Source organism: Erythranthe guttata, chromosome 5 (assembly GCF_056151865.1).
Source record: "Erythranthe guttata isolate IM_541 chromosome 5, IM_541, whole genome shotgun sequence".
Lineage (NCBI taxonomy): Eukaryota > Viridiplantae > Streptophyta > Magnoliopsida > Lamiales > Phrymaceae > Erythranthe > Erythranthe guttata.
The window spans coordinates 6,959,875-6,978,812 of NC_142537.1; the positions used below are offsets into that span (position 1 = coordinate 6,959,875).

An 18,938-nucleotide genomic window follows, 5' to 3' on the forward strand; every position below is an offset into this window, starting at 1 on the left:
AAATACAAGATTTATAGTTCTTGCACAAAACAGAACACACATCACAAACCCTAGCCTCTCTCTCTTACGTCCACGGCCACTCTCCACTGCCGCCGTCGATGTCGTCCGTCGCCGGAATCGGCCTCACGCGCCGATTGCTCTTGGTAGCTTCTTTCCTTTTGTCTTTTTCTTCCGTCTATTCTAACTTTTGCGTATCTAGTACCACGTATTTAGTAGATCTCAGAATACGAAGTGAAATCATAGAGAAGGAAGACCAAGGAGTCGAATTGACGAGAAGCCATCGCCGAACGCGCCTCCATGCGCCGCTTGAAGACAGCGCGTGGATCTCACGCACCGCCGTCGTTGAGCGTGTTCGTCGCCGCTGCACCACCGCTGCCCCTCCTGACTGCACGGAGTGGTTTCCGTGGCAGTTTGCTTCGATCCGATAGATCGCCTCACGCTTCCAGAGGTAATCTTTTGGATCCGTTAGATATAAGGTTTAATTTAATTAGATTAAATTGCACGTTATATGTTTTTCATGAAATTGATTTTATATGCTTTACTTGATTGTTTTTCGTGAAATTGTTTTTATGTATATTACGTTTCGTTGCGAGCATGCTATGTGTTTCTAATTATCGAATTAATTTGCATGTTGTTTTTAATTTCCGCTGGAAGCGTTAAGGTATGTAATTAATTAATCTGTCCGACATGTGTTTATATGAATTAAACCGTGTTTTTTATATAATTTTTTTTTTCGCTGCTTACACGTGCCTGATTCCCATCATAGATGCATTTATTGATTTCACTGCTTTCCAAGTTGCTAGATAATGCTTGAGGACAAGCAAAAGTTCAAGTTTGGGGGTGTGTTGAATGTAGAATTTACACTCAATACACTTACTTTACGTGGATCTTTTGTTTAGATTTAATTATATTTGTGCTTAATTGATGGATTTTGTGCTTTATAAGTGAAAAACAAGAATTAGGTGTCCATGAAGGAAAAATGGTCAAAAGGAGAGGAAAAAGTTGCAAAAAAGAAATAAATCAAATTGGAAGAAGGAATCTCGCAACAACTTTGGCAGAGTCCACCATGTCGAGCATATTTCACTCATGCGAACTCCAAATAATCTGATTCATGTTGCATTAGAAAGCTATTTTCAAAGGATAAAATTCTTATTCCCGCAACATTCCAAAACTTGGACTCCCACATGGTCAAAATCGGATTCCAAACCAACCAAAGTGTAGACAAAAGCTTCGGACGACAGTCCCAATTTTATAGTAAAATCTGGGACAGTCGTCCCGTGATGCGAAGCTGGAAAGTAAACTACGAAAATTGAGACGGCCGTCCCAGAATGGCCTGAAATGTCAGACGGCTGTCTGAAACCCCAAATCTGCACAGTTTGGAAGTTTTAGTTGGACAAGAAAGCTCTTTCCTTTTGATCAAGTCTTAACCACTATATAAACACAATTTAATGGGATCCAACCATGAAAATTTTGACACCACAAAACGCGAAGAATGAATACTCAAGCATAATTTTTCTTATTTCTTTTATTAATTCTATTTTGTTTATCATAAGAATTAACGAGTAGGTAAACTCTTTATTCTACGATTTTATTCGAACCCTATGTGGGATTTGTTAACCCAATTCTTTGATTTTATGCAAGTATGCTTTTGATCACTTTATGAGCTTTATTGTTATTGTTGAATGCATGAATGGGAAGATCGGTTAGCAATTAGAACTTTGGTAGAAGAGCATTTGTTGCATTATCATAGGGATATAGTTAACCTCTTAGGTAGCCATTAGTGAAATTTGTGCTTAATGCTTTGTTCTTGATTGAATTGCGTAGGAATACATTAATTTAGTCCTAAATAATAGAATCATGATACATGCAGAAGCGGGTTATGATTAGTTTTAGCATCCCAGATTAGTAATTCAAATTATTTAGTTGCATAATTGAGGGAATTGGGGAATCAATAAACAAATTGGGGGATATAATATCCTAGAGTTTTTCAATTTGATAAATCTTCTTTATATTTGGTTTCTTGTTTTTGCTTGCTATTTAATTTGAATTAGATAAGCTAATTTAATTTAGTTTAATCAACCTTAAAGTTGATTGTATGGGGTGGACTTGAACATCAATGTGAGAATCTATGGTTTAGGATTAGACGGTTAAATATTTCTCGTGGGATCGATACTCGAACTTTTAGTCACTTATGTTACTTGTACGATACGTGCACTTGCGTGTATGTATATCCACCAACACATATGAATTTCTATTTCTTATGGTTTATACAGTTTGAGGGTGGTGATTTTGTTTTCTCTACACTCGTGGCGACAATTTTCTTAACAATTTCAGGTATGTACACTTATCCTATTTTATTTGTGTGTACCAGGTTTTATTTTTTGTTATTTATGTTTTATTTTTTGGTATTTATGCACTTGGTTAGGACTATTTTTGTAAAAGAGCCTCTTTATGAATAAGTAGCTCTTGATTTTCTTCTTTGTAATAGCCCTTTCTTTTCAGAGAAATAATAGAATTTTCTTGAATCAGTTTATTTTGGCTTTGCCCTGATTAAAAAAAAAACCCTAACACAAGTGTTATAAAACAAATTGTGCCAAAAACGCATAAACCATCTCAAATGTGCTAAAAACCGCACAAAATCACAACAAATTTGCTGCAATCGCACAATTTCATCCCAAAAAAGTGCTAACATTCGCACAAAATCAACCCAAAAGATGACGAGAATCGCAGAAATCATCTCAAAAAAATTATTGTAACTATCGTATATATTGTTTTGTATCACGATATCGAGCGATAAATTACCAATATTTGGTCGATCGATACATATATATGCCTGCCAAGTAATCGTTTCTACAGAAATTGTATCATATCGTGATATTAACTACATTATATAATACGTGACTTTATTATTATAGTATGGAAAATGTGATAACATTACCTTAATACATATTTATAATTTTGTACTAATGTCGTCGTTAAAATTGTATTATTCCAGTAATTTTCACTTGGTATATCAAAATCATATGATATATTTTTATAAAGAGACAAAGTAAGTGTAATTATAAAAAATCGAAAAATATCAATTTCGACCGATCTATGAAAGTCAATGCATAATGCTTTAATAATGATAGTAAAATAAAAATAACAATGAAAAAAGAGTTTAATTTGTATGTGGGTTTTTAGTGCATTATATCAGAAATTCATAATACTCTAGTACTTTAAAACTTCTGAAACGGATCAAACTCGCAGCCGCCGGAGGACCCTTCTCCACCACCATGGTTACGCAACATATATTCATGTATTGCCGGCGTCAACCCACCAAAATCTCTCTCTTCTTCCATCGTAGCAGCAGACGGTGGTAAGGGGGCATAATACCCCACTGTTGATGCCGACGGTGGGGGTGATGGTGACGGCTGATGCACCGTGTGAGTACGTTGCCGCTGCTGGTTGTCAATAAAACCAACTCTGGCGCCAGCGTCGCCCCCTTGCCTGACGAATTGCGGCAACAAATTCATAGATCCTTGCTCAGAGTTCTGTTCGGCGCGGTGCTTGTTTAGGAAAAGGGTGAGCGGCTCCAAATAGTCGTCCAAACCTAGCGATGCCATTGCCGCCAACACGTCCTCCGGCGTGACGGTACTCCGGTAGTCGCGGTTGCACCGCCAATTCGCCTCAGCGGTGACAAAGCTGATGAATTCGGAGACGTATTCCTGGATAGCCTCCTTGGCGTCGTCGGCAATTTTGGCGTGGCTAGGGAGGACGCGCCGCATGATGCGGGTAATATTGGCTATCGGCATATACTGATCTACGTCTCTTTTGAAGCCTTGCTGGTTCACCTGTCCGCCGATAGTGTTCAGTGCGGCGGCCGGAATGTTGGTGGCATTGGTGGAGGCAGCAGCAGGGGCAACGCCGCCTTCCCGGATGACTATGCCTGAAAGGATGTATGTGAAGAGAATATATTTTTATTGGCATCTTGTCTCTTTATCTCCTTTTCACAAAATGATAGATTTTACGATATTCACTGATATAAAGTTACCTTAACTTCATATATAGTTCAATATATATATATATATATATATATATATATATATATATATATATATATATATATATATATATATATATATATATATATATATATATATATGAGCATGCGATTTATGATGGGTATATGCTAATTGCATAAAAAATTGATATTTTTCAAAAATAGATAAGTGGAACGAACTAAAAACTCGAACTTGTTCAAAAAAACACGTATACATTAAATTAAGTAGCTAGTTTTCTTGCTAATTGTTGGTAATCACCATCTTTTATTATCTTCATCATGTACAAAAAAAATTTTGTCCAATAGCTAAGAAATTATGTAAAAAACACGAGAAGTTCACTCTAATTGCACTAATTTCACACCCATATATTTTGTTACACTTTCAACTCCTAAATTTCATGTTTTCTTTTATTTAATTCAACTCTATGTAAGAATGTATTGTGTGTGTGTGTGTGTGTGTGTGTGTGTGTGTGTGTGTGTGAGACGTATTGATAAATAAAATATGAGGTATAACACATAGAAACGAAATAGAGATGCATAAAAAAGAAACAAAAAAGGATTATATTAACTTAAATTTCTCCCTTTCATGAGAATTGGTTTGTTCCCATTAAGAACTCTCACTGATTTGATCTATATGGAATCACATTTTTTTTGTGTGATAAAATAAAGAATAACCCCTAATTGTGGAAATTTTTCTATTTAATCAAACAACTAATCATGATGCATTTGATTAAAGTGAGAAAACTTTTTTGATTAGGATATATATATATATATATATATATATATATATATATATATATATATATAATAAATTAAGAGTAAACAAGGAAAATTGAAATTCAATTAGGGGTTTTTGAGTAATAGACTAATTAGCGTTTCTTCAGATTTTTAATTGACATTGTAGGAGTATTCTTTTTCTTTTTGTAGGACCACAAAGTTTTAACGAGCCCCAATCATTTCAATGTAATAGAATAATAAATATTTTTGGCCAAAAAAAAGGAAAATTGAGATCTAATTAGTACATAAACAAAATGCGTTCATATTAACGTGTTTTCGATGGTCGACCAATTTGTTTTTTTAAATTAGCAAAAAAATTAAATTTCCTAAGACTCATCAGCTTGTCAAACGTAAAAGAAATCAGAGTAGAATGATATACGACAACGAAAAAATATCGCTCTTCATCCAATTAATACAAGGAGATCCATGATGCATAAAAAATATTTGTCAACTTAAATTGCCCCAAATTGGTTAAATAGAAGATCAATTACCTAAAAATCAAATCCAGGGAACTAAAACATGTTTTTTTACTTCCGCAAATGAGAGATGTGAAAAATAAGGATAAAAAAGACCAAAAAGAAAAACAATGTATGCATGTTGTTAATATAGATTAGGTCTTAAAAACCAAATGTTAGAAAAAATTGAGTGCAGTTTTTACCAGATGTGCGTGCTCTTCTTGTGTATTTATGTTCAATATTTGAGCATCCTCCTTTCTCCATCTTCAATTTTTACTTTTGATTAAAGCCTTTTTTTTTACACTTCTCTCTTTTGTTCAGACGGATGTAACACAATATATTTTATGTCTCTTACTCTTGTGTGTGCAATGAGTAAAATGAACAATTACATTCAATATATAGACAAGTGATATGGGACCTTTGAAATGAGTCAACAATGGTCTTAATAAGGTGGTTAAAGGTAGGGACGAAATTAGCAAAAAATATTAATGGTTGTTCTAAAATGGAAAAGTGACTTATTTTGCTTTCCTTTAACGAGTAAAATATTTTGTGGAATTGCTTGCTTCAAAGAGTAAGTGAATTTTTGAAGAGTACCATAAAATTTACTACCAAATATTATTGAGTTTATTCACATAGGAATATTAGTTTGATATTTATGAATATTATACTTTATTTATATAAATTTATATGAAATAACTACAACAGTATTTCAAAACATTTTCATAGATTTAGTCAAAATCCCATTAATCAAATTTTACATACATATGAGTCAATTCTAACTATTTATTTTACTAATAAAATGGAATTAATCTTAATTTGGATGCTATCATTTACTTTTCGCTTAAATGCTAATATAAGAATTATTCAAAAAATCATTCAAGTCGGGATATACACGACTTAATTACGACAACTATTTAATATGTCTTAAAAGTGAATTGTTGAATTCTAATATTAATAAGATTTTCAAATCTTATAAAGTAACATAATTACATTTATTGGCTTGAAATGTTGAAATAATTAATATTTATATTTCTTGAATTCTAAAAGTAAAAAAAAAATTATATTTATGTAAGATTTTTTATTATGTAGGTCAGACTTTATGTAGGCCAGACTTTATGAGATAGAGTTACTAATTAAAATTGTTGATACAGTCAAATAATTAAAGGTTGATTATTTTGTAATATTAAAAGATATAAAGTTATACCTCTTAGTATTCATCATTTTCCTATGAATACATCATTCTTAGTGTAAATAAAATTATCAGCCTCAAACACTAGCCTAAAGTCGGTCTTGTTCAACAAAGAGCCGAACACTAAGTTATTGCAAATGCCCGGGACATGCAGCACATCCACAAGCATAAGCTCTACCTTTCCCAATCCTACAACATTAGAAGTTGCACAATTTCCCATGTGAAGCTCCCTTGCATTGATTGGTATGTAGCTCGAAAACATCACATTCTCGGACCAGGTGTGGCGAGTAGCTCCGGTATCCACCCACTACTCTCTAGGGTTGTCGACCACGTTAGCTTCGAAGATGACAACTTTTAAATCCATGTCATTCTCGTTCTTGTCTTCGATCATGTTAGCTTGGTTCTTCTTTTCTTTCTTGGGTTGGCGACAGTCTCTTGCAAGGTGATTTGGCTTTCCACAGTTGTAGCAACTTCCCTTAAACTTATTTGCCTTGTTTGAATGCGCTGCCGCTTTTCGTTTTTTGCTACTTCATTCGGCCAAGTTTGCATTTCCCTCGATTTTGACCTTCCCCATCTTTGCTTCGGATTTGCGGTTGTCTTCATCAATTCGAGGTCGTACGATAATGTCCTCAAGCTGCTCCCATTTTCTTGTGCTTGTGCTTGAGGTATTTCTTGAATTCATTCCAATGAGGCGGTAACTTCTCGATAATAGCTGCTACTTTGAAAGATTCGCTCAATTCCATCCCTTCGGCGTGTATGTCATGCAATATCAATTGAAGTTGCACGACTTGTTCCACAACCGTTTTGGAGTCCACCATTTTGAACCCTACGAATTGTCCGACTATGAATTTATTTAAGCCGGCATCCTCCATTTTGTACTTCTTTTCGAGAGAGTCCCACAACTCTTTTGTTGTCTTGACGTTGTTGTAGACGTTGTTGTAGACGTTGTACAACGTTTTGTCGAGTCCGTTGAGGATTTAGTTTCAAAAAAGGAAGTCATTGTGGTACCAAGCATCGTAAGCATTCCTTCTTTGAGCGTCGGTGTCATCTTCAGCCACAGTTGGAGTAATTTGCATCAAGAACCCTTAAAGGTTCATGGTTGTCAAGTAGAACGTCATATTTTCTTGCCATCTTTTGAATTTTATACCGGTGAATTTTTTCAACCTCTCTCCATGAGCAGGGGCAGAAGTGTTGTTCAAAAGAGCCATCGCAATTTTCAGCACAAAAGCCAACATGAAGCGCAACATGTGCAGCAGCGGCGGCATCAACGACTTCAACATTTTCGTTTTCCATTTCAAAAGATACAACATATTGTCTCACGATTGTTATTTGTGATGTATATTTCGAAATCAAATTTATAACAGATTTTAGTACGAAGAAAAGAAGTCGAGGCAAGAATTAGAATCTTTCTCCGTAAGACAATATTGGCCCGTATTAGTGCTAACGGTTCCAGCCAACTGTCCCCAAGATACAATGACCTGCAGGTATTCGAGTTTGCAGCACAACAAGGTTCGAAGTACAGGCGAAAAATACGAGAGCCTTGGACTTTCTAGACATGAAAGGAATATATGAATAATATGCTGGTGAATGTAGTGAATTCGAGTGAGTGTTGCATTATGAAGGGGCTCTATTTATGTTCAAAAGACATAACTTCAGGAAAAAGAAATGGTTGAAAAGATGTGGCATATTTTCACATGGCCACAAAAATCTTAATTAGTTTTGATGCACACGGATCTCCTTGAAGAAGGAAGTCTAAGACTCCAAACCAAACAATGGCCGACGAGTCGTGTGCTCGGACACACACAGCCCGCAATGACTTTTAAGTTAAACTCACATTTGCTTATTAATTATTCTATTAGATAATCACCTTGCACTATTTAAAGTGTTCTCATTAAAAATTTTTTCCAATGTGGGATGATACTTTTCATCTTCTCATTCCCATAAATGATTTTATTTAAGTGTCCATTTAAATACATTAACTTTTCATTCATCAAAAGTCGATTTTGAGAAATCAACAGCATTACATTTCTTTACCCGAAACATAGATCGTGAATATAAATTCTATTTCTATTTTCGATAAACGAAACCCACTTAAATATTTTACTGAAGTTTGGTGTAGACCCAATTTTTTCGACGGTCGTTGCCAAAGTATTTTTTTCTTTTCTTTTTTTCTTTTTTTCTTTTTTTCTTTTTTTATTTTTTTTTATTATATTGTAGTGTTGTGTTAGTATTGTCTCATTTAAACATTGTGTTCTATATTCGATCGAAAATGAGTGACGTGTGACACTGTGTGTCAAGTTATAAGATTCACAAGTTAGAATTACAGGCAAATTATTTTTACAACATATATTGTCCGTTTCTTTACTTTGTTTATGTCTATTTAGTATTTATTAGCAACGCACTTAATTTTTTTCTCGCCCGGCAGCATATAGGGAATAAAAAATATATTAAATTTAAAAAAAAAAAAAAAAAAACTTTGTGTTTATATTTTCATTGTAATTTTACTTTGTGGCGTTGATTTTTGAACTAGGTATGTAAACAAATTGTGAAAATCAAACATAATGATGTATGGTACTGAATATGTGTGGCTGATTTTGAGTTTTTCGCAATTGCCTTTGTTTTTAGTGTATTTTGTCTTCAAAGTGAGATGACACTTTGAATGATTTTCATTTTTTGAGCTCATTGGAGTTTAATTTTCATTTTTTTTCCGTTTGTATTTCGTGCTTTAAATGTGTGTGCAAATATTGTATCAGTGATTTTTCTATTGTGCTATTGGGAGATGCAGTTTCCTTAAACTTTTTGTTATGCGGAGCTCCTTTGTGTTGAATTCGTGTATGCATAATGGTATGTTATACATAACATTTCAGTTAGTGACAATATGATTGAATGTATATGTGAAATTCTCGATTAGGGGAGCTCTGTTATGTAATATACTGTTTGTGACAGTATAAAAAATTACGTTAATCCTTTGTGTCGCATTGTATTGTGATTGTTGTTCACAATATAATTATGTTAACATTGCATTTCTAGTACATGTTATATAATGTTGTTGTTGATGACAATATAGTAATGTTTATGAAGGATTATAGGATGCGTACTTCTGTTGTGTTGGTGTTGAGATATGGTGCATTTTATTCGTTTAAAGAATTTAGAGTGGAGATGACTTATTCCACTTTGTGCAGTTTGTATAAGGATGAGTCTGCGTGATACGCGTCACAATGTTGTTGTCAATGGCATTAGAATAGAAACTTCGCCATATCATAAGAGATGAGACGCGTGTATCGGACCAATATTATCAACAACAAAGATACATATATGAAAATTACTCTAAACAATGGTAATATTTTTAGCAGTATTATACGTATGCAATGCAGTATAATTACCATAAAAAACTCCTCAAAATCACAACATAATCTACAAAAAATATTTACCACGAAAGCTAACAAAAAAAAATCCTAATAATGAAAGAAAACTTAACAATACATTATATATGTCACAAAACTATTTGTAGAGTAAAATAGAATCAACATTTCGATTAGGCTGAGAAAAAACTTACAAACTTTACTATTATGGTTTGCTTTATGGATGACACATTATTCATATGGATTTATTCTTAAAAACCGAATGTTCGGAAAAATTGAGTGCAATTTTACTAGATGTGCGTGCTCTTCTTGTATATTTATATTCTATGTTTGAGCTTCCTCCTTTCTCCATCTTCAAGTTTTACTTTTGATTCAAATTCTATATTTTTTTTTTCACCTTCTCGCTTTTATTCACACAAACACAATATCACTTACGCCTCTTACTCGTGTGCGTGATGAGCTCTGAAGTGACACAGTGCAATTGCGTTCAATATATAGACAGGATCTGAGATCTTTGAAATGAGTCAACAAGGTTAGTATTAGGGTGGTGAAATGTTAGGGTAAAATAGGCAAAAAGTATTAATTGTTTTGCCCAATATAGAGAACTAACCTATTTTACTTTCCTTTGGTATTAGAAAAGTTTGTGGAATTGTTTGGTTTAAATAGTAAGTGAATTATTGTAGAGTACCATAACATTTACTAGTGAATGTGATTGCGTTTTTTTTACTTAAGAAGATAAAATATTTGATGTTTATGAATATTATATTTTATTTATATAAGTTAATATAAAATAAATATAAAAAATGTCAATTTTTTTTTTCTGCAGAAATTTATTGAAATTCTATCAAGCTAACATTCATGTGTATGAGTTCTTACACTTCAATTTTTTTTTTTACTCATAAAATGGATTTAATCTCGATTCGGATGCTATCATTTACTCGACTCTCCAATGCTAATACAGGAATTATATAAAAATTCATTACGTGCGGATATACAAGAGACTTAATTACGACACCTATTTAATCCGTCTTAAAAGCGAATTGTTGAATTGATATATTTAATATGATTTTCAAATCTTATAAATTTGAAATAATTGCATTTATTTACTTTCAAGGATGAAATAATAATAATTTGTACTTCTTGAATTCTAAAAGCAGGTAAAATAATATAAAATATTGATTTTTTATAATGTAGGACATAATATACGAGATAGAGTGAATAATTAATACTATCATGTTATTTTGCAAAATAAAAGATATCCAAATACAGGATTCGTTTTTTTTTTTATTCTCTATTTTCTGATCATCATTAGTATAAATGTCAATTGCTATAAACTTATACCTCTTAAGTATTTCTTTTTTGATAATCATATCATCTTGTACCGGGATGCTACCCAGCTACTCATTGTTCCAATGAAAAGATTAGAACATACTAATATGTTTTTAAAACATCAGAGATAAGTGATTTAATTATGACAAATCATGTCATCTAAAACCAATAATATTATATTCTATATGTCAACAAAACTCATTCATGAAACAATTAGGCATAAAAAATATTAATAACATTATTCTAAAATTCAAAGACTAAATGTTGTTCAAATTTTATTTTTTTGTTGCATGCATGTCTGGCTGTCATTCAAATAATTTTATTTTTTTGTTGTTCAATGGTTGATTCTTGATTCATGATATAATATTTGTTCGAGTGGTTGTTGAAAATTAGTGCATTTTTAATTTTAATTAGTTTAGTAAGCAATTTCACATTTCTTGTTTTTACCAGGTCAAAATAAGTTATGCTAGTAGTTAGATTAATATTTTTAGTGGCAGATTTATCTCTAATTTGTTAGAGTGAATTTAGGAGTTTGTTACTACTCCACTTTCTATTTATTTACAGCATATGTAATTCATTTCACTATCCAGATAATAAGAGAAATTTATTTCCTCTAATATTCTCGTTTTTGCCTCGTTACATAAACTTCACCTCAGTAACTTTTGTTTTATGGCATCAGAGCCTCGTTGAGGCAATCTTATATTATTTCCTTCTTGTCTATCAAGCAACCAGGTGTCTTGTTGGAGGAGGCTATAAGTAATTGAGAGGAAGTCGTATCTTGTAACATGGAGTCGGCAAACGGGGGATCCAGTTCTACCACTCAGTACGGTGTAGAGAAACTTGTAGGAACAAACTACAAGTATTGGAGGATGTGCATGGAGGCTTACCTTCAAGGTCAAGATCTGTGGGATCTAATTGATGGTGATGATGCAGAAATTCCAGCAGATACTAAAGAAAACGTCGAGCCACGAAGGAAGTGGAAGATCAAGTGCGGGAAAGCTCTCTTCGCCTTGAGGACATCTATCGGTAAAGAGTACATTGACCACGTTCGGGATGTTAGCTCTCCAAAAGAAGTCTGGGAAATACTTGAGAGGATTTTTACCAAGAAGCATACAGCAAGGCTACAATTGCTGGAAAATGAATTGGCGGCGCTCACGCAAGGAGGTATGCAAATCTCGGAGTATTTCTTGAAAGTTAAGAGCATTTGTGCTGAAATTTCAGAACTAGATCCGGATGAGAAGATCAGCGAAGCACGTATTCGTCGCTTCCTCATTCGCGGTTTGAAGAACGAGTACACGCCGTTTATAATTTCCATACAAGGATGACCAAAACACCAAGTTATAGTGGGAATCGTTATGCTATGATATTAGTAGATGATTGCTCAAGGTATACATGGGTAAAGTTTTTAAAGGAGAAGGGTGAAGCTTTATCGAAATTTATCGAGTTTAAGAGGGCTGTCGAGAAAGAGTTTGGAGCAAAAATCAAATGTCTTCGCAGTGACAATGGTGGCGAGTATATGTCAGATGATTTCTTTCAGTTTTGCGATAGTAACGGTATTGCGAGACAGATGACATGTCCAAATACTCCTCAACAAAACGGACTCGCCGAAAGGAAATTAGCTCACCTTGCTTCCACGAGTCTTTCATGGTTGCACGACAAGAGTCTTCCGAGGGAACTTTGGGCAGAAGCTATTCAGTGCGCATGTCACGTGATAAATCGGCTACCTCCTTGGCCAGATGTTCCTTCAATCGATCAAGGAGAGCTCCAGCCATTCCCCGAAGAAGAAGCAAAAGACCCGATTATTCCCATAATTGAAGAAAACACAGTTGATAATTCTGGTGAACATGAGGAGTCTAGTGCAAGGAGATCGACAAGGGAGAGGAGACGACCAAATTACCTCAGGGACTATGAGGTACAACTAAATTCTTGCAGTATTTCTTCATGCTTCTTCACAGGACCTTCAGATGAAGAAGAACCAGCAAGTTACGACGAAGCCAAAAATCATCCGAAATGGACAGCGGCAATGGAAGAAGAAATTGAAGCTTTAAGCAAAAATCAAACATGGGAATTGGTTCCAAAACCTGAAATATGTCAACCTATAACCTGTAAATGGGTTTATCGGTTGAAGAGAAAATCAGACGGCTCAATCGATAGATACAAAGCACGACTAGTTGCGCGTGGTTTTTCTCAAAGCTACGGACTAGATTATGAAGAGACGTTCAGCCCGGTGGCCAAAATGGTGACTGTTCGATCAATTTTTTCTCTTGCCGCCTTTAAAGGTTGGAAATTATGGCAACTCGACGTAAAGAACGCTTTTCTTTACGGAGAGTTGGATAGAGAAGTATTCATGGAGCAGCCTCAAGGATATATTTCTCAACATTCTCCTAACCATGTATGTCGACTTAAGAAAGCGTTGTACGGCCTGAAACAAGCCCCGCGAGCCTGGTACGGTAAAATCGCACAATATTTTGTCTTTTGTGGTTTTAAAATTTCTGATGCAGATTCGAGTTTGTTTATAAAATCTGAATCAAAGATGCATCTGTTGGTATTATTATATGTCGACGATATGATAATTACGGGGGATAATGAAGAGGAAATTTCTTTGTTAAGAAAAGAGCTGTCCATTCGATTTGAGATGAAAAATTTAGGGGAGGTAAATTATTTTCTTGGCCTGGAAGTTGAGAAATCAAACTCTGGTTATTTTATTTCTCAAAGAAGATACGCAAACGATCTCTTGCGTCGTTTCGGTATGGGGGAGTCAAAGGAAAAAGCCACTCCAATGGAACCACATCTCAAATTAAGGAAAGATGAAGGGAAGTTATTGACAGATTCCAGAAAATTTCGACAACTCGTTGGTAGTTTAATTTATTTAACTATCACGAGGCCCGAAATTTCTTATTCGGTGGGAGTTGTTTCCCAGTTTATGCTATCTCCAAGAAGTGCTCATTTAGATGCAGCTAGAAGGATTCTACGTTACGTAAAAGGTTCTCTTGATCACGGGCTTCTGTACACGAAGTCAGACACTTTTCGGTTAAGCGGTTTTACAGATGCGGATTGGGCTGGAGATGTAAATGATCGTCATTCCACTTCAGGTTACTGTTTCAACACTGGCTCGGCAATGGTCTCGTGGTGTAGCAAAAAGCAATCGGTCGTCGCACTATCAAGCACTGAAGCGGAATATGTAGCGGCAACAATGGCAGCTCAAGAATGTATTTGGTTAAAGAGTTTGTTGGGAGACTTGTTTTGCAAAGTTGAATATGCAGTGAAAATTAAATGTGATAACGAAAGTGCTATTAAACTTGCTTCAAATCCAGTGTTTCATGGAAGAACAAAACATATCGAAAATCGTCATCACTACATTCGAGAGAACGTATTGAAGCAAGAAATCGAGTTGGAGAAAGTTGCCACAAGCGAACAAGTTGCAGATATTTTTACAAAAGCTCTAGCAAAGTCTAAGTTTGAATATTTTACAGCTGCACTTGGGGTTGTTGATCGTAAGTATGCACTAAGGGGGAGTGTTGAAAATTAGTGCATTTTTAATTTTAATTAGTTTAGTAAGCAATTTCACATTTCTTGTTTTTACCAGGTCAAAATAAGTTATGCTAGTAGTTAGATTAATATTTTTAGTGGCAGATTTATCTCTAATTTGTTAGAGTGAATTTAGGAGTTTGTTACTACTCCACTTTCTATTTATTTACAGCATATGTAATTCATTTCACTATCCAGATAATAAGAGAAATTTATTTCCTCTAATATTCTCGTTTTTGCCTCGTTACATAAACTTCACCTCAGTAACTTTTGTTTTAGTGGTCAAAGTTATCTTTGTCTAACTTTACAACTTCTTACAACTTCTTTACAACTACAATATCAATTTGGGTCAAACATTAACTTTTTAGCAATAAAATTACAAAGGGACCTTTAAGGAATTAAGTGGCTATTGTAACCACATACGGCTCAATAATTAACATGACACTCCGTTGAAAAACCAGCCGGTCCAATTAGATGCAAAAATAATTCAATTGGATTATTAAAAAGAAGGTTTCTTCTTTTTTATATTTTATACTAGATGTGGATTACTTTTTCTGCAAATATTTATGTTATTGTGAACCATTGAAATGAATAGTTTCAATGAGGAACAACACATTCTGGTGTATATGTATATAAATAATTGTTTTTCATTCTTGGATGTTTATATTTTTATGTGTATGGTGCTGAGAAATACTCTAATATATATTAGATTATATGTTAAAATAAAGTGTGAATTATCATAGGAGAAAATTATTGGACGTACAACAAAAGGTATTGAAAGCTTAAATGCGGCATTTATCTATTAAATTTATAGAGACATATCAAAGCGTCATTAGATAAATATTTTGAGACGCCCTAAGGGCTAAGGGTCATAAAAACTAGTATTCATAGCAGTTGACAAGACGCTTATAACGTAACCGTCACAAAATACGTGTAGTTGGGACGCACGATCGCATCCTCATTGTGCGGCCGTTGCGCGATGTCGTCATAATAATCAAAGCGTCATACAAAGTAGTTATAGCGACAATTTTAGGCGTCACTAAAAGCTATTTTCTAATACTAAGTCCCTAGTCTTTGAAGCAGAATCTCTCAAAGATTTGCGTGTGAGAAGATTCATTTTGACTATTGATGATCATAAAACACTCCCTAAGCTTATAAAAGAACACTATCTCGAAAAGTCTACATTAATGAAGATATGTTTGACTAAATAATCTCAATTTGTCCTCTGATTGAAACTATGAGCCTCGAACGATGTTTAGGGTTATCGAGTATTATTGAGGTGAGTAATCTCCATAATCTCAAGGTATTCTATTTTCAAGAGAATTCTCTAGAGAGACATGAACCTATCATTGAAATTAATCCCTCATCTCTCGAGATTTTGTCCGTATTTCAGGCTGATTGTTTAGTTTCAAAAAGTTGACTTTTCTAAGCTCAATTGTCTATTTATGTGCAAAGTGAATTATTCATTTGAACACTTCTCGATACGTAAATTGGTTTCACAAAGCGGACTTTTGAGAGAAGAATTTTTTTAAATATAGCCCGTTCCTTCATATATGGTTAAAAAGTTTGAAGTGTAGTTTCAAACATAAAACAATGGTTTATAAAAAAGAACGTCAGATGTAGAAGTTATGCTCAGTTTTGTAGATTCACCCAACTATGTTCGAGAAAATTGACAGCTATGTATCTTCCGAAGCCAAAAGAGTCGTAATCACCGACCTAAAAGTTTACATTTCTAAGTGTTTTACTTGTTTTATAATTTTATTTTAGAATTTTTAATATTTTTGTTCGATTATAAGGTGGGAAAAATTGACTTTTGGTCCCTCAAGTTTACCTCCATTTCACATTTGGTCCCCCTAGTTCACAAAAAAATACACTATTAGAAAATCAAAAATTTGCAACGGACGAATCATTGCAAAATGACAGAAATCCATTGCTAATCAAGATAGCGACGGATAATGACCGTACCTAAGTCCACCAATGAAACCTATGTCGCTAAATTTCAACTACGACTAATGATAATATAATCTATATCTATTGTTTAGCAACAGAACAATCCATGACTGCATTCGTCGTTATTTGAGCAACAGAACAATCCCTCGCGCAATTTGTTGCTATTTTAGCAACTGAGTCGCTAAATTTGAAATCCGCTGCCAAATTCGTCACTATATGTAGAAAGCCAAACATTCTTAACTAAATTCGTTGGAAAAATAGTGTTCAAATATCACACACACACACACACACACACACATATATATATATATATATATATATATATATATATATATATATATATATATATATATATATATATATATATATTGATGACGTAAAAAATAAATCACCTAATGTGTTGAAGCTGGGAGAGCAAAGTAGGTCACGTGCTCACGAGCTAGATAGTCCTGAGAACTTTAATTTGCTCTAGGATCCTGCGAACAGAAAACACGTAATCTAAGCCGGGGGTTGATCCGGCGGAAACCCCTCCGACGCTCAAGTCAGACGTGAAGATAGTTGGTAATTGTAGAGAGAATTCCTCAAGAAGAATTGATTGAATAATAATCACGTACCTTCATTCGATGAATTTAAGTTCTATTTATACTTTATTGATTGGGTCGAGACAATTTATCGGGCCCAACCTTATTTGGGTTTGATTGGGCCTCTGTAGAAATAACTATTAAGTTGGGCCTGTGGTCCAGTAAATGTGGGCTATTGGGCTGGGCCAATAGGCATATCATTAAGCCCCCCACTCTCGAATCGATGTGGGAGCGAATTGGAGAGAGGTGCCGGATCGTGTCGAGAGTAGAATTGGATTTCAAATACTTGTTTGTGTCGTTGAGGTGAGGATAATAATAAAATTTTATTATTATTTTTGTTGTCCCATCGGTGAGCGGATTCATATTTAAAGTGCTTTAAATATAAATTTGTGCGTAGGAGTAGGTAATTCCTTGTGAAAGCAGGAGAGAGGAGTATCAAGAACCACGTCGAATAAATATGGGTGAGTAATACTATTTTTTATTTTATATATCTCCGTAACATATTTTGCTCCATATACTCCGTTGTAGAAAATAATATATTCTCTAGGGTGAGAAGATCCTCAGATAGAAGGATTTATATGTCCCAAACGGTGAAGGCGAAACAGTTGAAAATTATCCTGCGAAAGTCGATTGTAGAAACCGAGATGACCTTTGGAACCGTAGGGAAGGTAATTGGGTCGAGTTCTGGTAAAAAAATTGCACCGGAGAAAGAAATCGCGCGTACCGATTGCACGCGATTAGGTTTATCCGGAGAAATTGCTGCAGAACCAGTAGACGAAGCCGCACGGCTCGAAGATGTGAGGGGAGCCGCGCGACTCGGCTCCGCGCGAAGTGGAGCCGCGCGATCTGTGTGTGGAGGTGAAGCCGAACACGGAGCCCGGAGTGGAGAGAGAGTGGTTAATTGGGCTGGGGTGGGTGGTAGTGGGGTTGGTGGGGGTAGGGAGGAGAGAGAGAGAGAAGGAGAGGGTAGGTGGGGTTGGTAGGGGTAGGGGTAGGGAGGAGAGAGAGAGAGAGAAGGAGAGGGGTAGGGGGGGTGGTGCTGGGCGCGTCGCGCGGGGGGGTGGGGGGTACCCGCGCGACGCGCGGGAGGGGGGGTACCCGCGCGACGCGCGGGAGGGGGTGGGGTCTGGGGCGCGTGGACGCGTGTCCGGCGCGTCCGCTGCGCGTGGGGGCGCGTCTGCGGGCGCGTGCGGGCGCGTGGAGGGGTCTTTTTCGGCCGTTTTCGAGGAGCGTCAACTCGTGTCTTCTCCGGGTGATTTTTTGGCATCAAATGTTGATATTCCTAATATTAGTGATGATGTTGGTACTAGTAGGAGACGTCTTAGGTCTCAATTTGTGGACTTTGGGAGTGATAGTGAAGAATCCCTTAAGTCGAGTTCTTCTAAGGAGTCGGAGGGATCCGAGGGATCCGAGAGTGATGTAAATCCGGATGGAGATGCGGGAGATGGTGATGATATTCCACGAGAAGATGTCATTATAGATAAAAATAAAGGGAAGAAAATAAAACCACTTAATTTGAGTTTGGTGGATTATGATACTTCGTTAACCGAATCTCAATTCGGTATTCTCCGTCAGCTAGTTGGGGCTCCGAGGAATATTGAGATGCTCTTACCTAAAAAAGGTGAACGATTGTATGCACCCCCCGTAGGGTTCCACACCCAATACGTCGCATATTTGACATGTTCCTCGCAGATTGTGCCTCACTCCACTCTTTTGAATGTATGT

The 18,938-nt window shown here is 35.4% G+C and overlaps 2 protein-coding genes across 2 annotated transcripts; one reads left to right on the forward strand and one right to left on the reverse strand.

The window, feature by feature from the left end:
* Positions 1-3,155: 3,155 nt before the first annotated feature.
* LOC105959838 (nuclear transcription factor Y subunit B-8) lies at positions 3,156-5,538 on the reverse strand. The gene is made up of 2 exons (XM_088817884.1): positions 5,478-5,538; positions 3,156-3,928 (listed from the first exon to the last, which is right to left on the reverse strand). Exons 1-2 carry the CDS (start codon positions 5,536-5,538, stop codon positions 3,219-3,221), a joined length of 771 nt encoding a protein of 256 aa, XP_088674010.1. The 3' UTR covers positions 3,156-3,218.
* A 6,401-nt stretch (positions 5,539-11,939) lies between these two features.
* Positions 11,940-12,479, forward strand: LOC148770525 (uncharacterized). Its single transcript, XM_088817885.1, has one exon. The coding sequence runs from the start codon at positions 11,940-11,942 to the stop codon at positions 12,477-12,479; it is 540 nt and encodes a 179-aa protein (XP_088674011.1).
* Positions 12,480-18,938: the final 6,459 nt, after the last annotated feature.

Coding starts and splice junctions, on each gene's coding strand:
- LOC105959838 (XM_088817884.1), bottom strand. CDS start 5,538: ATGGAGAAAGGAGGATGCTCAAATATTGAACATAAATACACAAGAAGA. Junction 3,929..5,477: donor AAGAAGAGCACGCACATCTG/GTAAAAACTGCA, acceptor ACATCCTTTCAG/GCATAGTCATCCGGGAAGGC.
- LOC148770525 (XM_088817885.1), top strand. CDS start 11,940: ATGGAGTCGGCAAACGGGGGATCCAGTTCTACCACTCAGTACGGTGTA.